The sequence below is a fragment of the Fistularia commersonii genome, chromosome 6 (genome assembly GCF_037954325.1).
Source record: "Fistularia commersonii isolate RoL2024-O1a breed Wild chromosome 6, RoL_Fcom_v1.0, whole genome shotgun sequence".
Taxonomy (NCBI): Eukaryota; Metazoa; Chordata; class Actinopteri; order Syngnathiformes; family Fistulariidae; genus Fistularia; species Fistularia commersonii.
In genome coordinates this window covers 8,051,772-8,067,509 of record NC_141289.1, presented here as the reverse complement: position 1 = coordinate 8,067,509, position 15,738 = coordinate 8,051,772, and the positions used below count along the sequence as shown (strand labels likewise).

General features: G+C 42.0%; 1 protein-coding gene and 1 long non-coding RNA gene across 3 annotated transcripts in view; one reads left to right on the top strand and one right to left on the bottom strand.

The window, feature by feature from the left end:
- The window catches only part of LOC147233285 (uncharacterized), a 33,423-nt gene extending 27,670 nt beyond the window's left edge, over nt 1-5,753 (bottom strand). For both annotated transcript variants that reach the window (XR_015106266.1, XR_015106265.1), the window contains exon 1: nt 5,532-5,753. This is a non-coding gene — a long non-coding RNA (uncharacterized LOC147233285). The remainder of the gene's footprint in view (nt 1-5,531) is intronic.
- Nucleotides 1-10,872, top strand: part of LOC147233284 (heparan-sulfate 6-O-sulfotransferase 3-B-like) — a 30,040-nt gene extending 19,168 nt beyond the window's left edge. Inside the window, exon 2 of the mRNA XM_086147931.1 lies at nt 9,520-10,872. Within this exon, the coding sequence (XP_086004057.1) occupies nt 9,520-10,276 (757 nt within the window). The 3' untranslated portion in view covers nt 10,277-10,872. The remainder of the gene's footprint in view (nt 1-9,519) is intronic.
- The last annotated feature ends 4,866 nt before the right edge of the window (nt 10,873-15,738 follow it).

Here is a 15,738-nt window from a genome sequence, read left to right as displayed (position 1 = left end):
AACGGAGAAGAAGCAGAGTAGTGAGTCTATGATCAAATTAATGGTCCATGTCCGTGTTTGTAAAATATTCAACAGTTCTGAGAGAGTCTCATTTTGTTCAAAGGAGGAGAGAAAGTACACTTGTCCTCTTCTTTCGTTTTTATTAGTAGACCAAAGCCCCATCAGCTAGAATAGACTGACTAAAACTGAATGGCACTGCCCAATTAATTCATCTGCAAACAATGTTTGTGTGACACACAGACGCACATGTGTGTCACACAAACACACACACACACACACACAATTGTATCTTTACTTCATTGATGCGAACAAAATGTTTCACGGGGGCTTGTGGAGGGTCATTCTCGTTTTCCTTTGGCAGGTGAAAAAAAAGCAAGAAAACATGGTGAGGTTATTTCGAATAGCACATCTTTATCTCGTGAATTTCCTGATGATACACTGGCGGAGCTAAGGTGGGGGAGCTAAAGTACTGAGGGTCAGAGAGTGCGGAAAAGAGGTGATGGAACATGCGCAAGCACATTAGAAAGGTTGGAGAAAAACGTTGGGTGTGATAAAAGAGTATCAGCCACAATGACGGGAATGGTGTAGAAGATGGAGGTGAAACCAGCCAGGCTGTCTGGTTTAGAGACCGAGGAAAAGATAGCGTAAAAGTGTGTTTTCTTTGTGAGTGAGGAAGATGGATAGGATCAGGAAGGAGTCCATCAGAGGGACAGCACGTTGGATCTTTTGGTCAGATAAGGTCAGACTGAGATGATTCGGACATGCGGGGTCAGTGAAGATCAGGGTAGAAGGATGCGGAGATCGGAACTGCCAGGCAAGCACAGGTTAAAAAAAAGTATGACTTTCATTTTCACAGTCTTTTTGGCAAGTATTTTTTTAAAAAAACATCGGTAATGCCCGTTTACTATTAAACTCGTTTCACCGATTGTGTCAATAAAGAAGTCTGTATCAATTAGTGGGCAAATGCTAATTGCAAAAGGAAGGAAAATGCTAATTCTTGATTTCATCCATTTGGGTACAGCCTCTTTGTGGAAACATTGCTCAGACCGTATTTTCAGAGGGATAATTTCTCCAAGTGGAATGAAACACTCTTTTCCCTTTTAATTTAAGTATGCAAAATACAATTCAGGTAGTTGATATTCCGTTCTTAGGTTCGCTTATTTCCAGAAGTTTTGCAACACTAGAGATTAATGCAAGGACAAATACAACACTATGCAGAATATGAAGAAACAGCAAAACAATATTAAAACTGTATTTGTCCATGGCAGTGGATAACAAGAATGTAATAAACAGATGGAATTTACCATTTAATGTCTGGCAATATTTTGGCCCATAAAACATTCTGAGTAGCATAAAGCACAACAGGATAATTATCCATTTGGAGAAGTAGGGAGTTCAAATGCAAACATTAAAATGCAATTTCAACCCCATCTGCACCGTCTAACATTGATAAGGTATTTCAGTTCATTTACATTGTTGGTTATGATACTTTAGGGTAATTCACAAGGTCCCAAACATTTAGGTTTACCAGGATCGCAGGGAACGGATGGAAGAAAATTTGGACGGGGTGCTCAGATAACACAGAAATGTGGGAACACACGAGACAAAGCAATAAAGAGCGTGAGTGTGGAAATATAGTATTACTGATATTAAAAGTGATATTCAGACTAAATACTTAAACTGAAGCAGATACTGTAAGGATGCCGATGATCTATTTTCACTAGGTTTGGGGCAACAATTGAAGTCTGTCTGTGTTCAGTGGCTTAGAGAGACAGCGGCTCATTATACCATCAGATCCTGAACTGAACCTGCTACTGACCTCCACATGCATTGTGAAAGTGAAAAAGGGCTTATATACATTAAGGAGATAGTCAAGAAGCATGTTTTCCCTGAGATAAAAAGATATACTGTTTGAAAATAAGGAATACTTTGAAATTTACTTTAAGCGTCACATTTTAGGAGTACCCTTTGGGTAAAACATGAGCTCAACATACACAGAACTGGGCAGGTGGAAATGGTTTTAGTGCAAATATTTATAGAGAAAAGAAAAATCAATTCAAGCTCAGTGACAACTTCTGTTTTACAGGAGGACCAACGAGCATCAAAGTGATGAGCGGGTTTTTTTTTTTTAAACTTGTGAAGTGGGCGTTTAGGTTTAGTTCAAGGTTGAACTCCAGGCAACATTATGATGAGAATAATGTGGACTGCCAGCAGCCAGGCAAAATTTGCAAGAGTGGCCGTGTGCTCGGGAACTAAGTTTGCTATGAACCTGAGATAAAAAGTTATTAGAAAGTTGACGGAACACTGCAAAATAGGACCTAAGCATTCCAGGTTATTCACAGATTAACTTACAAGCAGTTTTTTAGCTCACACGGCCACATGAAATACTTCATTCCCATCACGTCAAGGTTAACAATGACCTACACACACCAGTACCGTATCCAAAACATCTAAATCCCTAATCATATATTAGATAATTCTGTTTGGTGTTAAGGCCACTTGCATACTAAATCCCTTATCATATATTAGATAATTCTGTTTGGTGTTAAGGACACTTGAGTAAGGAAGCAGTTCTCGGCATCACCGTCATTAGAAAATAAAATAACTTAATTAGCCTAACAGTTGGGGGCAGGAGGTGAGCGACACATGATTAATAAATTCCTGATATCTTTTTTAAAGCTCGGTTTTCAAATCTTTACCTTCTAAAGAAAGGGACATTTGGAGCAAACCTCCTTACCCAAAGCTGCCCGCTATTAAGAATATACCGGACCAGGTTTAAAGGATTACAGGGTACAAAAATCTGAATCAACAAGTATAAATTACAGCAAGCGTACAAAGGATATCATCGAAGACATCCACGGAGAAAAATATCATGAAAAAACACACGTACATCTTCCCATATTGTTGCTTTGAATTGCATATAAGGGCTCAGCTCCTATCCCCCTAATTTTTGAAGCTGATCTTGTTCCAAGTAGCCTTCACACCCTCGACTAATTCAGTCATCAGAGAGTATTTCTATTTATGATGGCTTAGGACCAGTTTTATTTTTCTTTGGATGGCCTTGAATCTGAATTATGTGTGGAGTTGTTGACTGAAAGCTCGCACACAGTAAATTGCAGCTCTGTGGAATGAAGCAATAAAAATGTTTCAGCTTTTATTTGGCCTTTAGATTTGGTTTCTCTCTCTGCCACCGGAGGGTCACCGTGATCTTTGCCCAGAAGATGCACATTTTCAACTTCCTTTTTATCTGTGTTGTTTTCATTAACAAAACTATCAAACAAACAAAAAAACAACCAAAAACCTTTCGGAAAAAAATGACTAAAATTCTCCTGGTGCTCACTCAAGCCAGTCACTTCATAGTAATGCTACTCATCACTGAAATCAATAGATAAGAATGGAAAGGCTTGTTTTCTGGTATGGTATCTGCACTGCCTGCTTACAGCAATTTCTGCCAAGACTTTCACAGCACACACAAAGAAACGAAAAGAGCCAGGGGAAAAAAAAAAAGCTCGTTGGGTGAAGTTAGACCGTGTAAACTGATGCGTCACAAACAAAAATTGTTTCACATCGTTAAGAAAGTTAAGAAATGCCAAACGTGTGGTTTGCATCCATGCACTCGGACACATTTGATGAGGTTTTCTTCACACACGTCATTATCACACCTTCATCACACTCAATATTCTTGACACGCTGTAATGTTTCATCCGGCTAATTCTTGTTTGACTGCAGGAGCATATCACTGAATTGATGAATTGAGCACAACCCATGTACTGCGCAGTCGATAATATTTCCAACACGCACATGCACACATAACAGGAACTAGCTGAACATAATGCAGTTATAATTGACTTTCAGAACACAGGATTAAAAGAGAAACCAGTGAGCTCCATAGTAACATGGACTTGGATGAAAAAAGGTACTGTAGTTATGAAAGCATCGATCCACTTGAATCTGGTCTTTGGTCTTTATGTAGCTCTATTGAGATTTAATCCCAGCTGAATGTTCTTGTGCTAAGACACAGTTGTGCATGAACAACACGTAAAAAATATGTTTCGGAAAGGGAAATGTTTTTGAACGACAAACCTACAAAAGCAGGATCCAATACAATGAGAATATAAATCATAATAAATAATAGGAATATAAGAAGGCACGAAAGATGTTAAAAAAATACATATTGGTTTTTGATTAAAAAAAAGTAAAGACATGCATATGATTAAAAAAACCTGAAGGCCAATAATGATATAACTTGGATGAACTCTTCTGGAAGGTCATTCCAGGGCAGTTGGCTCCAGTCTTCCTTGGTTTACGGTCTAAAATTTAGACTGAAATCTAAACTAACTAGACATAAATCATATCCTGGGGTCAATTCTTAAATTAAGACTCTTCTTCTTCTTCTTTCGGCTTTTCCCGTTAGGGGTCGCCACAGCGAGTCAACTTTCTCCATCTAACCCTATTCTCTGTATCTTCCTCTCTCACACCAGCTACTTTCATATCCTCTCTCACTACGTCCATAAATCTTCTCTTTGGTCTTCCTCGAGACCTCTTGCCTGGCAGCTCCAATTCCAGCATCCGTCTACCAATATATTCACTATCTCTTCTCTGTACATGACCGAACCATCTCAGTCTGGCTTCTCTGACCTTCTCTCCAAAACATCGAACATGTGCCGTCCCTCTGATAGATTCATTCCTGATCCTATCCATCCTGGTCACTCCCAAAGAGAACCTCAACATCTTCATCTCTGCAACCTCTAGTTCTGCCTGCTGTCTTTTGGTCATTGTAACAGTTTCTAGTCCATACATCATCGCTGGTCTCACCACTGTCTTGTACACCTTTCCTTTTATTCTGGCCGATAGTCTTCTATCACATAGTACCCCTGACACTTTTCTCCACCCATTCCAACCTGCTTGGACCCGTCTCTTCACCTCTTTTCCGCACTCTCCGTTGCTCTGGACTGTTGACCCTAAGTACCTGAAATCCTCCAGCTTCTTGATCTCCATTCCCTGTAGCCTCACCGCTCCACCCGAGTTCCTCTCATTCACACACATATATTCTGTCTTGCTGGGATCAATTCTTAAATTAAGACTCTAAATTTAAGAATTGATCCCAGGATATGATTTTGAGGGTTCCATCACTCCAGAGGGGGGCATCTGTTGTGCATGAGTAATTAATTCAAAGATCATCCTGCAATTCAGTTCTGTTGGATTTTCCTCAATGAAAACGAGGAAACAATTATGATGTTTTTTTTTTACTGTGAATGCTAAGTGTCTATATAAAGAGTTTTAGGTTTTCAGGGTACATTGCCCTTTTCTCATATACAAGACGGTGGTTTGAACCAGTGACGTATGGTGAGGCACTGACGTCATCACAGTCGAATTTACAAACATGTGAACCCTATAGAGTAGCTAATTCACCCCTTTTATTGGCAGCAGTTGACGTGTTTTGTTTAAAATATCATATCAGCATTCTTTACATATACAAACTGTAGCATAGAAAAGAAAGCACATGTAAAAAAAAAATTGTTATCTCTTACCTTTACTTCTTTTCGGTGTCGAGAATGACCGCTCCACGGGTGCTGTCGTAGCCGGAACGGAGACCACCGCCCGAAGCAACTTTGTTGCTGTTTACCGTCGCTTGAGAAACACGTTGCAGTTGTTGACGAAAAACATAAGACACATCAACAAAACTATGGGAATTTAGTTCGTTTATAAAAGTTTTTTTTTTTTTAAATGACATCCACAGAGACAGCAGTACGGTCTCAGTGCATTGCATGGCAGCACAGTTCGCAGAATCATTGCGCAATCCTTAATAGGCTCAGCTGTTTGCCGTGTCACTGCACGTCTCTTTATAAATGTAAATTTTTTTTTCAGCGATTTTGAAAAAAAAAAAAAAAAAAAAAGAAACTAAAAATAGTGAAGTTAAGTGGAAGCTAACTGTATAGTACAAATCACTAAATAAATACTACCATTTAAAAATGCAACTGATTTCAACTGCATATCTGGAACTCGGTATAGGCAAACTCTTTGCAGAAGGCAGAACTCGCTGAAAATGTGAGCACACATCTGACCTTTGGGTAAATGTTACCTTACAGTCAAGGGTGTGGAAAATAAAATAGAATGGTGATCATTTGAAAAGTGACCCGAAGAGCCAGGTAATATTAGAAGCTATGAGAACAATTGTTTGACAAAAAAGCTCACATTAGTTTGGTTAAACAGAGCACTAAAGATGCTTTTATAGTGGCACAGTGGAATTCCTGGGTCCACCACTACCAAACTAACCTAGCTAAGAGCACTTAGCTAGGTTATTTTGGGCTAAGCAGGTTGTGTTGGACTTTAAAAAAAAAAAAAAAACATAAAAAAAAAATTTAACCCCCCAAAATTTTGGTGCGGAAGAAACTGCGCTCAAGAAATTGCGATACACATCTTTTTTGTTTTATTTGTCCATCTGCTATTTTCTTTACCCGAATTTCACATTCACCTACTCAGCTAGTCCCAGCCGCTACCTGGCAGCTAGCTAGCTATCTGTACCCAGAATGCCTTTCGGCGTACAGCTCGCTTTCGTCAAAATATGATAAGGCACTGATTTACGAGTTTAATTCGGTGCGTGAAAGAGCCTGATTTAATCAAAATCAAATTTAATCCAATTAAATTTCCCCATTAAAATGATTTGAAATGCTTTTAGTCAGTTCCAACTATTTGTCATATGTTTTTAGACAAGAAAAATCATCTGTTTCTAAATCACGAATACTGTATTAAAAAAAAAGAAGAAAAAGAACAATAAAAGAGAACATAAAGAAATAAATTGGTTTTATTAAACATATTCACCCTGAAGACCGGCAACACCGCCTTGTTGCAGGAGGAGCTCGGAGTAAGTAATGTAAGTAAGTAATGCTCTATCACTTAACTGAACTTACTTGCTCCACACTTAATCCAACAATGAATTGCTTAATTTAATTTGAACACGATGCTACACTTTATCACGAAACCTAATTTACAAATGGAGTGAATGCCGGTCCTCTTTAAAATGATCAAACCATCCCTGGCTGGCTTTAAATGGCTCCTGCAATGCCGCCATTTGCCGCACCAAATCCCTATTAATGTTTCCTGCCTTCTCACAGATGATGCTCTCGGTCACGGCATTTCACGACCAACAACTTCTCCATCTCTTCATGGACAACATGCACACCTCACTCATGATTTTCCATGATTTTCTCTGGGCATGTCCAACTGTTTTCAAACGCCACTTTATGGACCGCGGTGCCAACGTTGGTGTCAAACGTTCAACCTGCTCACTCGTAACTCCGATCTCGGTTCGTATTACAAAGCAAAAATTCATCTGAGCGACAACTCGTACCTTGTAGTAGCTTACAGTCTTGTGTTTTAATTATATTTTGGGGCTATTAGGGCTTCTTCATGTACCAGGAAAAGCAATAACTTTTCTCTGGCCCCCAGGGCTGTCAGAACAACATGGTGTCCCTCTGTTCTGGTCCACGATCTGGTGTTTATTTAGTTTGTCCTTGACACCTCATCTGAGCAGAACTTTATTGTCGAAGGACGTCCAAGAACTATTATGTGATCGGTCAAAAACGTGAAGCTGTGGTCAATGCTGTAAAGCAGATGTGTTGCCATTCCCGATTCTCCGCTTGCAGCCAAGGTTGTTTAGTGAGGATGAAAAGTACAAAAGAATGAAATATGAAAATCTATGCAACACATCTAGTGAGATAGTGAGATAAAGACACACAAATGACCAGGAATTCTTGGAAAGAAGGGCTGAATGTTGTGCACATAAGAGCGTGTCTGTTGCAAAAGATGGTGATACCTTTGCAATAAACTGCCAAAGGCCAGACGCCGTGTATAAATGAGTGTATAGTTTGGTACGGGAAAACACTCCCTCACTGCAGTGTGTCGATCCTCAAATTAAACACTGTGTAATGACCACCCAAGTGACTGTGTACCTCTTTGCAGTTGTCACCATGCAGTTACTGCATTGTTGTTTCTGCGGTGAGTTTCTCACAAAGAGAGACAACTTGTTCCTGCAGAACCGCCTGGCTTCCTGTGAAGTCTGCAGAGGCCTTAACCCTTGTCTTGTCTTGCGGGTCAAAAGTGACCCACTACCATGTTTAGCTGTAGAAAAAACACCTTAACCTATTTTTTTCCAACTTGAAATTTTATGACTTTTCCCTAAGGAGACCCCATAATTAGAAAAAGTGATACTTCTTTTTTGTTTATGTTTCCATGTGGGCTGTACACCACTAGGGTGCAAAGATTGTCTAATGGGTCATTTTTGACCCGTAGGACGAGGGGAGTAAAGACAATGATAAGATTGCACGAGGGTTAAGTCAGGACTTGGGTTAATCCTGTCATGGTATCAAAGTATTTTGAGCCATCCGTTATTCTGACAACTGTTCTGAACAATAAACAATAACAATAAGAATTTTCCCAATAACTGAACTCACGCCAACCTGTATCAGTTGAATCAGCACACCACCTTGCGCTGGTGGCAGCATTTGTAAGCGTTTCGAACAATGTGATAAATCACTGCGCCGACTGTCATCACTAAGGTGTGTGACCTGACTCAGCTGACATTCCCGAGCGGCTCCTTAAATTAGGACACGGTGTGTGCCGCACAGGCGATAAACAGATCCCTTCCTTTTGTTTTAAGGTTTTCAACCTCTGCTGTTGGCACAGATTGCTATTGTTGGCTACATTGCCAAAACCTGTCACAATGACAAATGTCAGTGCACAAGAGCTGCATAAAAATCAAAGTGGTTTAAGGTATGACACCAGACTAGTATAAAGGGAAGGTGACCCAATTAAATACAAAATCAAGGAGGCAGCAAAGGGAGAGGAGTAGTCACACCATCTTGCAAAATGGACAGAGGGCAAAAAGACCCTGGGTTGTTGACCATTTGAGCTGACGCTCAACCATAACAAAAAGCACACACTAGTCATCTCACCAGGTCCGAGATAATGATGTGAATGACTGATACAGCTTCCACCACGGATGCTGTGAAGGAATAAATATTCGTGACCTGTGTCTGGAGAAGAAAGGATGAATAGTCTAAGAGCTCTGTGGAAAAAAAAAGTCATATTTTATCAAGGTGAAGCAAAAAGTCACGAGGCAAACTGACAGGGAAACTGACTGACTACCGCAATGCTTGACACACTGACTGACAGACGAAGAGAAGACAGTGTCGAATTCAGATGTATGATGAGTTTATATTTTGATGGTATTTAAGCTTTGACTGCTTGGAATTCAAAGGTCGAAGCTTCCTAGTTTACGTTACTGTGTGCGGTTTGAATGTTTTACCTGTGCTAGTTCTCGCTTAGTTCTCCAGCTTCTTGCCACATGTTAAAAGCTTCTAGATAGTCTGTAGACGTGAATGTTGGGATATCTTATTTTATGGCCCTGTGATTGATATTAAGTCCCATTTTGAATTTGAGATGATTCGGAACAGACGTACGTGTGGTTAATAAGCCAAGACACTTAATCCTGTTTGTGTCTCTTCGTCTCTTCCGCAGGAATTTCTACTACATCACAATGCTACGCGACCCGGTGTCACGCTACCTCAGTGAGTGGAAGCACGTGCAACGTGGCGCCACTTGGAAAACCGCCCTGCACATGTGCGACGGTCGCCCTCCCACTCAGGACGAACTCCCTGCGTGCTACAGTGGCGAGGACTGGACGGGCGTGTCGCTGGCAGACTTTATGAACTGCCCCTCCAATCTGGCTAACAACCGACAGGTTCGCATGCTGGCGGACCTCAGCCTGGTGGGCTGCTACAACATGTCCTCAATGAGCGAGCTGGAGCGAGGCCGTGTGCTTCTCACCAGCGCTAAAGCCAACCTGCGCAACATGGCCTTCTACGGCCTGACGGAGTTCCAACGCAAGACACAGTACTTGTTCGAGCGGACGTTCAGCCTGCGCTTCATCCGGGCCTTCACGCAGATCAACAGCACGCGCGCCGCCAGCATCGGTATCAGCGAGAAGGTGCGGTGGCGCATCGAGGGGCTGAACGCCCTCGACGTGGAGCTGTACGAGTACGCGAAGGAGCTGTTCCTGCAGCGCTACCAGTACAACCGACAAAGGCAGCATCAGGAGGAGAGGCTGAGGAGGCGGCAAGAGAGGCAGCAGAGGCAGCGGCTACACAGGACCTATCTGGCTGAGCTGTGGAGACTAGGGGGAGCGGAAGGAGAGGACAAGGATGAGGAGGAGGTGAGGGTGCTGGAAGTTGTAGCCACCACCGAGGACTACGGCAGCCAGGTGGTGCGGTGGTGAGACGACAGGAACTAAAAACACCTGACTGATCGCTGTTTGAGTCATAGTGCTTTACTCTCCTCCTTTCAGCTCCCTCTGTCTCGCCTCCGCCGTGAATCTGCCAAAACCTCCCGCCCTCATAGCGCTTTGTTGGCCTGCCGAATGGTGTCTTAATATTTATGATGGATGTATTTGTATTGGCAACATAAAACATTTTTGTATTTCTGTTTTCTTACAGTTATCTTTGCGCTCTGCAGTTGTGAAATGCGTTTGATTATCATTAGCGGATTTAAAAAAAAAAAAAAAATTGAATGTTTAAGCGATCGAAATGTTTCTTAAAATGTTTTGCTAAAACCAAGTAGACCTAAAAAAGTAGCGTCTCATGGCGGTATTTTCACAATGCTGAATATTTGAAGGAGCTTCTGTGTCTTGTCTGTGAACTAGCGCCGTGTTGATCAGTGAATTATTGTAGTTACTCTGTGGTGTTTGGCTTCATGAGAATATCAGAGCACAAACTTGGCAATAGTCTGTGTTGTATCTGACTGATTAAGCTGCAGTCTATGGAAACAATCAAGGCAATTTATGGAAGGAAATGTGTTCAATAAAAATATGCAGCATCCAGTGGTATATACTTGTCTCTTGGAAACATTTTCCTTCCACCTTCCTTCTCACAGCATGTTCACAACATAAAAATGTGAAATCTTTTTCTCCCAGCATGCCGACATCCTTTAGAACCGAGCAGAGCCACGCCGGCGTGTTGGGCTTTTTCTCGAGCCCGAGAGAAACGTACGCTCCAAAGACTGAATTTCAGAGTCAGCTCGAGGACTCTGGCATCACAGAGAGGGAAGTTTGGGCTTTCACCATTAGGTCATTGATCACGGACTCTTTGCTGCCTAATTGATCATTTAAAGTGCAATTGACCACGACTTAGGTGCAGCAGAAAATAGAAGAAACCCAGCGGCACACTAACTGCTTACACTGCAACATACAGCGCTTGTCCCCACTGAAATTCATTTTAGAATTCAGTCGAAAGAAAAAAAACAAATCTATTTCAACACATTCGCTCCAGGATTGTTTAACATTAATACCAAGGTTGCGGTACGTCTTTGCCGCGGCGAACGGGTCCGGGCCACTCCACACAGGTGTTTCTCTCATGAAAATGAAAGTGTGGAGAGAGTGTGGAATCAGTTAGGAGGCAGAGGAGGAAATGACTTTTTCCAGAGACTAAAATTACCTTTCTATCTTAAGCTGCGGTCTTTATTAGACTTGCACAGCACGTAAGAAGGAGACATAAGAATTACATAGGGCCGAGATAATATTTGGGCTTAATTTTATGCCTGTGGGGTACACATGCACATGCGGACGACCTAAAATGGCATTAAATGTTACAATATTTCTGTGTAATGTCAGCTGACACAATTTAATAATCATTTCGAAATGTAATCTCAACTATAGAGCAGTAAAAGGGCATTGCAGTAAAATGATGTATGATGAGCAGGATAATGCCGTCTGCGCCAAGTGATAATGTCATAGTATCTGGAGGGAAAGTCTGCTGATTGATGAGAACAAGTTCCAGATATACTCCAAGAAAAACTCCTCTGGGGTTGAACATCGTATTCAAGTCTAAAATAGAAGAGCAATAGCAAGAAAAGTCCAAGCAAGAATATTCCTGCCTCGCTAACTTCATCACAGAAAGGTATTTGGCCTGAGATCAGTAGCTCCGAGAGGCATTATTAGGTATGAAGTCATTTTTAAGGCGAGGGCAGGCAAGTATGCATCGCGACATGATGGCTTGAGGCTAATTTTGCATTGCAATTCGAACAAACATGTCTAATAAAAGGAAAAAAAAACAAAACAAAACATCTGTTCATCATTCTTTCTGAGTGACGGAATTGAAAATACTGGACATTGTGATCTGCAGTGGAAGAAAACCTAGAGGTGGAGGTCTGCTATCAGACACGAGGAGAACGTAGAGTTTCTGCAAAGACTGGTCGCCTGTGAGAATCCAACCGAGGACCTTCTTGCGGTGCCGTCGCGTACCCCTTTCAAATCTGATTTATAAAACAATAACGCTTTTTGTTGTTTAGATTCTTTAAACTTCATATTATCTAGTGTGTAGTTTAGTACGGAAAAAAAATATGCAAGTAAATTTGTCAATCCCTCTCCCAGGGCTATCATCACTGTCACTGAGCAATTAGTTTTTGAACAAGGAATGAGAAGGAGAAGGTAAAACAAACCCCGAGTTGACAAGACTTGAAAGAAAAACAGTCAAGCAAACTAAATTATCTATCTGGCTTGAAGGCAACCTCCTGTGATGCCCGCTGATGCATTTTGCTCTTATTATAGATGTGAGGCAATGCAAGGGTTGACATGCATGCTGACAAACAAACAAATCAATTATTTTATCATTTCATCTCTCTCGGGATACATCTCTTTTTAATACTCCTGGAATGGAAACTGTGACTTGAAAATCAACATAGTCATCACATGTTCCATGAAGTGTTCCATAGCGGTGGTTTTACGAATTGTCACGAGGCTTTCTCGCTCGCCGGCCAAGTAAGTCAATATGTGCGGGCTAGTTATCGTTCAAGGAGGCCATTCTGTGACCGGCAGCCTTCTTGTTCTCACATAGTGCAACGGTCCTTCAGTGAAAGGTCCTTGCCTTGCAGAAAAACTACGATGAAAAGCCAAACCAGCAGGCGGATGAAGCATAACGCGAACGCCCGGCACATTCGAGAGCGAATGTACCTGCAAGCTCGATTGACTGAACAGCAAGAGAAAGCTTTGAGAAACTGCGAATGCACGTAGACAAACACGTTGAGAAAGCTTCTAAGCGATCTTCTGGGAGCCGTGTCGCATGGACACGGCAAATAAATAGCCGGGATCTGGTCAACCTCAACCAAACGCGATCCGGCACAAAGCTGGGGAGCAACAAATCCAGATAAATGCAAGCAACTAACCGCTAAGACCATCTGCTTCCTGCTTTCACTGGAATTCACATTATCTGGGGGCGTAAGTGATTGTCGCATACATTTTCTGACACATTCGTACAGCCAGGATGTTGGAATGAATGCGTGGACAGAGCCGTCTCATGTTAAAAATCAAACGATTGTCTCATCCGCGGTCATTTCAAGCCTTCGGCGCTTCAGCCCCACAACATCTTTTCTTCCCGAGAGGTGCTTAGCAAACGCCGACGACGCTCGAGGGTCATTTTATTTTCGTAAGATTGGGCTACACACACGTTCGCCGCAATAAACGCAACTCTTCAGAGCACCTTTTGCTGAGAGAAGTGACAGCTGTATCCGTCGAGGTCTGTTATTTCTTCCGACGGGCATGTGCTTAACACGGTGTGACACTGCAGAGCTAAATTTGGCACAAACACACACATATTGATTCGTGACTGAAGACATTTTGAAGTGAGGGAAACACATCACGGAAACGCACTGGTATGCAAATGATATTTTACCCGATTTCCAAACATGCTTTTTGAAAACACACACTCAATAGACGCATTCTCGCCTGCTTCTAACAAACAAAACCAGGCTCGGAGTTTGCATGAGAACTAAATGGCATCTCAGATGGAAAACATATCAGCATTCTAGATATTTCACAGTCCACTAAAGGACATCACACTCCTGCAAGACTTCTGAAAAAGACTCCTGCGTGGCCGGTGCCAAAATAAACAACGACAGGTTGCTGCTATCCGTTCTAAGCCTCGGTTCAATAGCTAGCGAGATGCACAGATAGACAGACGTGTGCGTGCAAGCGCACATGCATGCTAACATGCTTTAGCATTATTATATGATAATGTTAGGTCATTTATGCATTCGTACGATCTTGAATTAAATCTTTATACTTCTTATCTTGCGGTTAAGGTCATAGGGGGCTTGAGCCTATCCAAGCTGTCATTGGTCCATCCAGGGGCGGGGTTCATCCATCAGCCAATCACAGGGTCTCATATAGACATACAACCGAACGCCCTCTCATTCACGCGTCCAGTGACGTGCGCTGAGGTTCATGGCTGGTGCGGCACTGACGTTATCACAGTCAGATTTGCAAACATATGAACCCTACAGAGAAGCTTATTCACCCTTTCATGGGCAGCAGTTGACGTGTTTTGTTTAAAGTATCATATCAGCATTCTTTACATATACAAACTGTACAATAGACAAAAGCACATGTAAAAAAAATGTTATCATCTCTTACCTTCACTTATAAATGAAGTCCATGTGCCGCTCCTTCTGAAGCATCGATAACTTGCTTGTAGAAGTCTTCCATTTCTTTCTTTAGTTTTAAAAGTATTTCTGTGTCAATGGAAATCACTGCCAGTGAAGACAGTCGTCCTCGATCGTTTTGAGTGATGTTGAGTGATGAACTGATGTTCTGAGTCTTTTCGGTGCCGAGAACGAGCGCTCCACCGATGCTGTTGTAGCTGGAACGGTGACCACCGGCCGGAGCAACTTTGTCGCCCAGGAACAGTTTGAATGAGATCCTTCTGGGTCAAAAAGTTGAGAAGCTGCTCAGGAGATTTACATTCATTTCCCACCGTTTGTGAGTTATACAGCCCGATGAGATCAGCAAAAAATAGTTGGATGGCTGCACTTGACTTGCTAACTATTTACTGTAGCTTGCTATTGCTAATACTATTATTCTGTAGCCCAGTCGTAAGAAGGATCCCTGGGATCAGCGGTGCCCCCTACCATGAGGCACCGTCACTGCGTGCCTCACTTAATGTCTCTTTGCAGTCGTTTCATGGTTACCAGGACAACGAGAAACACGTTACAGTTGTTGACGAAAAACATTAGACACATCAGCTAAACTATGGAAATTTTGTTCATATATCAAAAGTGTTTTTTTTTATCAGTGACATCCACAGAGACAGCACTATGGTCATAGCATGGCAGCATAGTTAGCAGAATCACTGCGCAATCTATAGTGGGCTCAGCTGGTTGCCGTGTCACCGGACGTCTCTTCTTCATATTCGAACGGTAAATGTGAATTTTTTTTAAGCCATTTTGAAAAAAAAAACAACTAAAAAATGGTGAAGCCACATAGAAAATAACTCAATAGTACAAATCACTGAATAAATACAACCACTTGCAATTTTTTCTTTCCATGACGACAGGTGAGGCCCAGCCTCCCCTGCCTCTACTGACTGCACGTCACTGCAGGCGTCATAAAGAGACAAACCATTCAATCATACAAGGGCGATTCACATCCAATACTGAGCTTCTAAATGTTACACAAGCAGGTTAAACAAGTGACTACTTGGGCTCTAAGTGTCTGATCCTGGAGGAGCGGTTGCGGCTTGACCACACAAGCGTCCTCCCCAGGGTGGTTAAGTTCCTCCTCGCAGAGCGCTATTGATGTTACCCCATCATATTTAATGCAACACGCTAAACCCCGTGGACAGCAATAACGTTGTTTGCTCAGTTTTAGTGACGGCGCACCCGGCCCAACAGCGGCCGAGGACCCGAGACGAA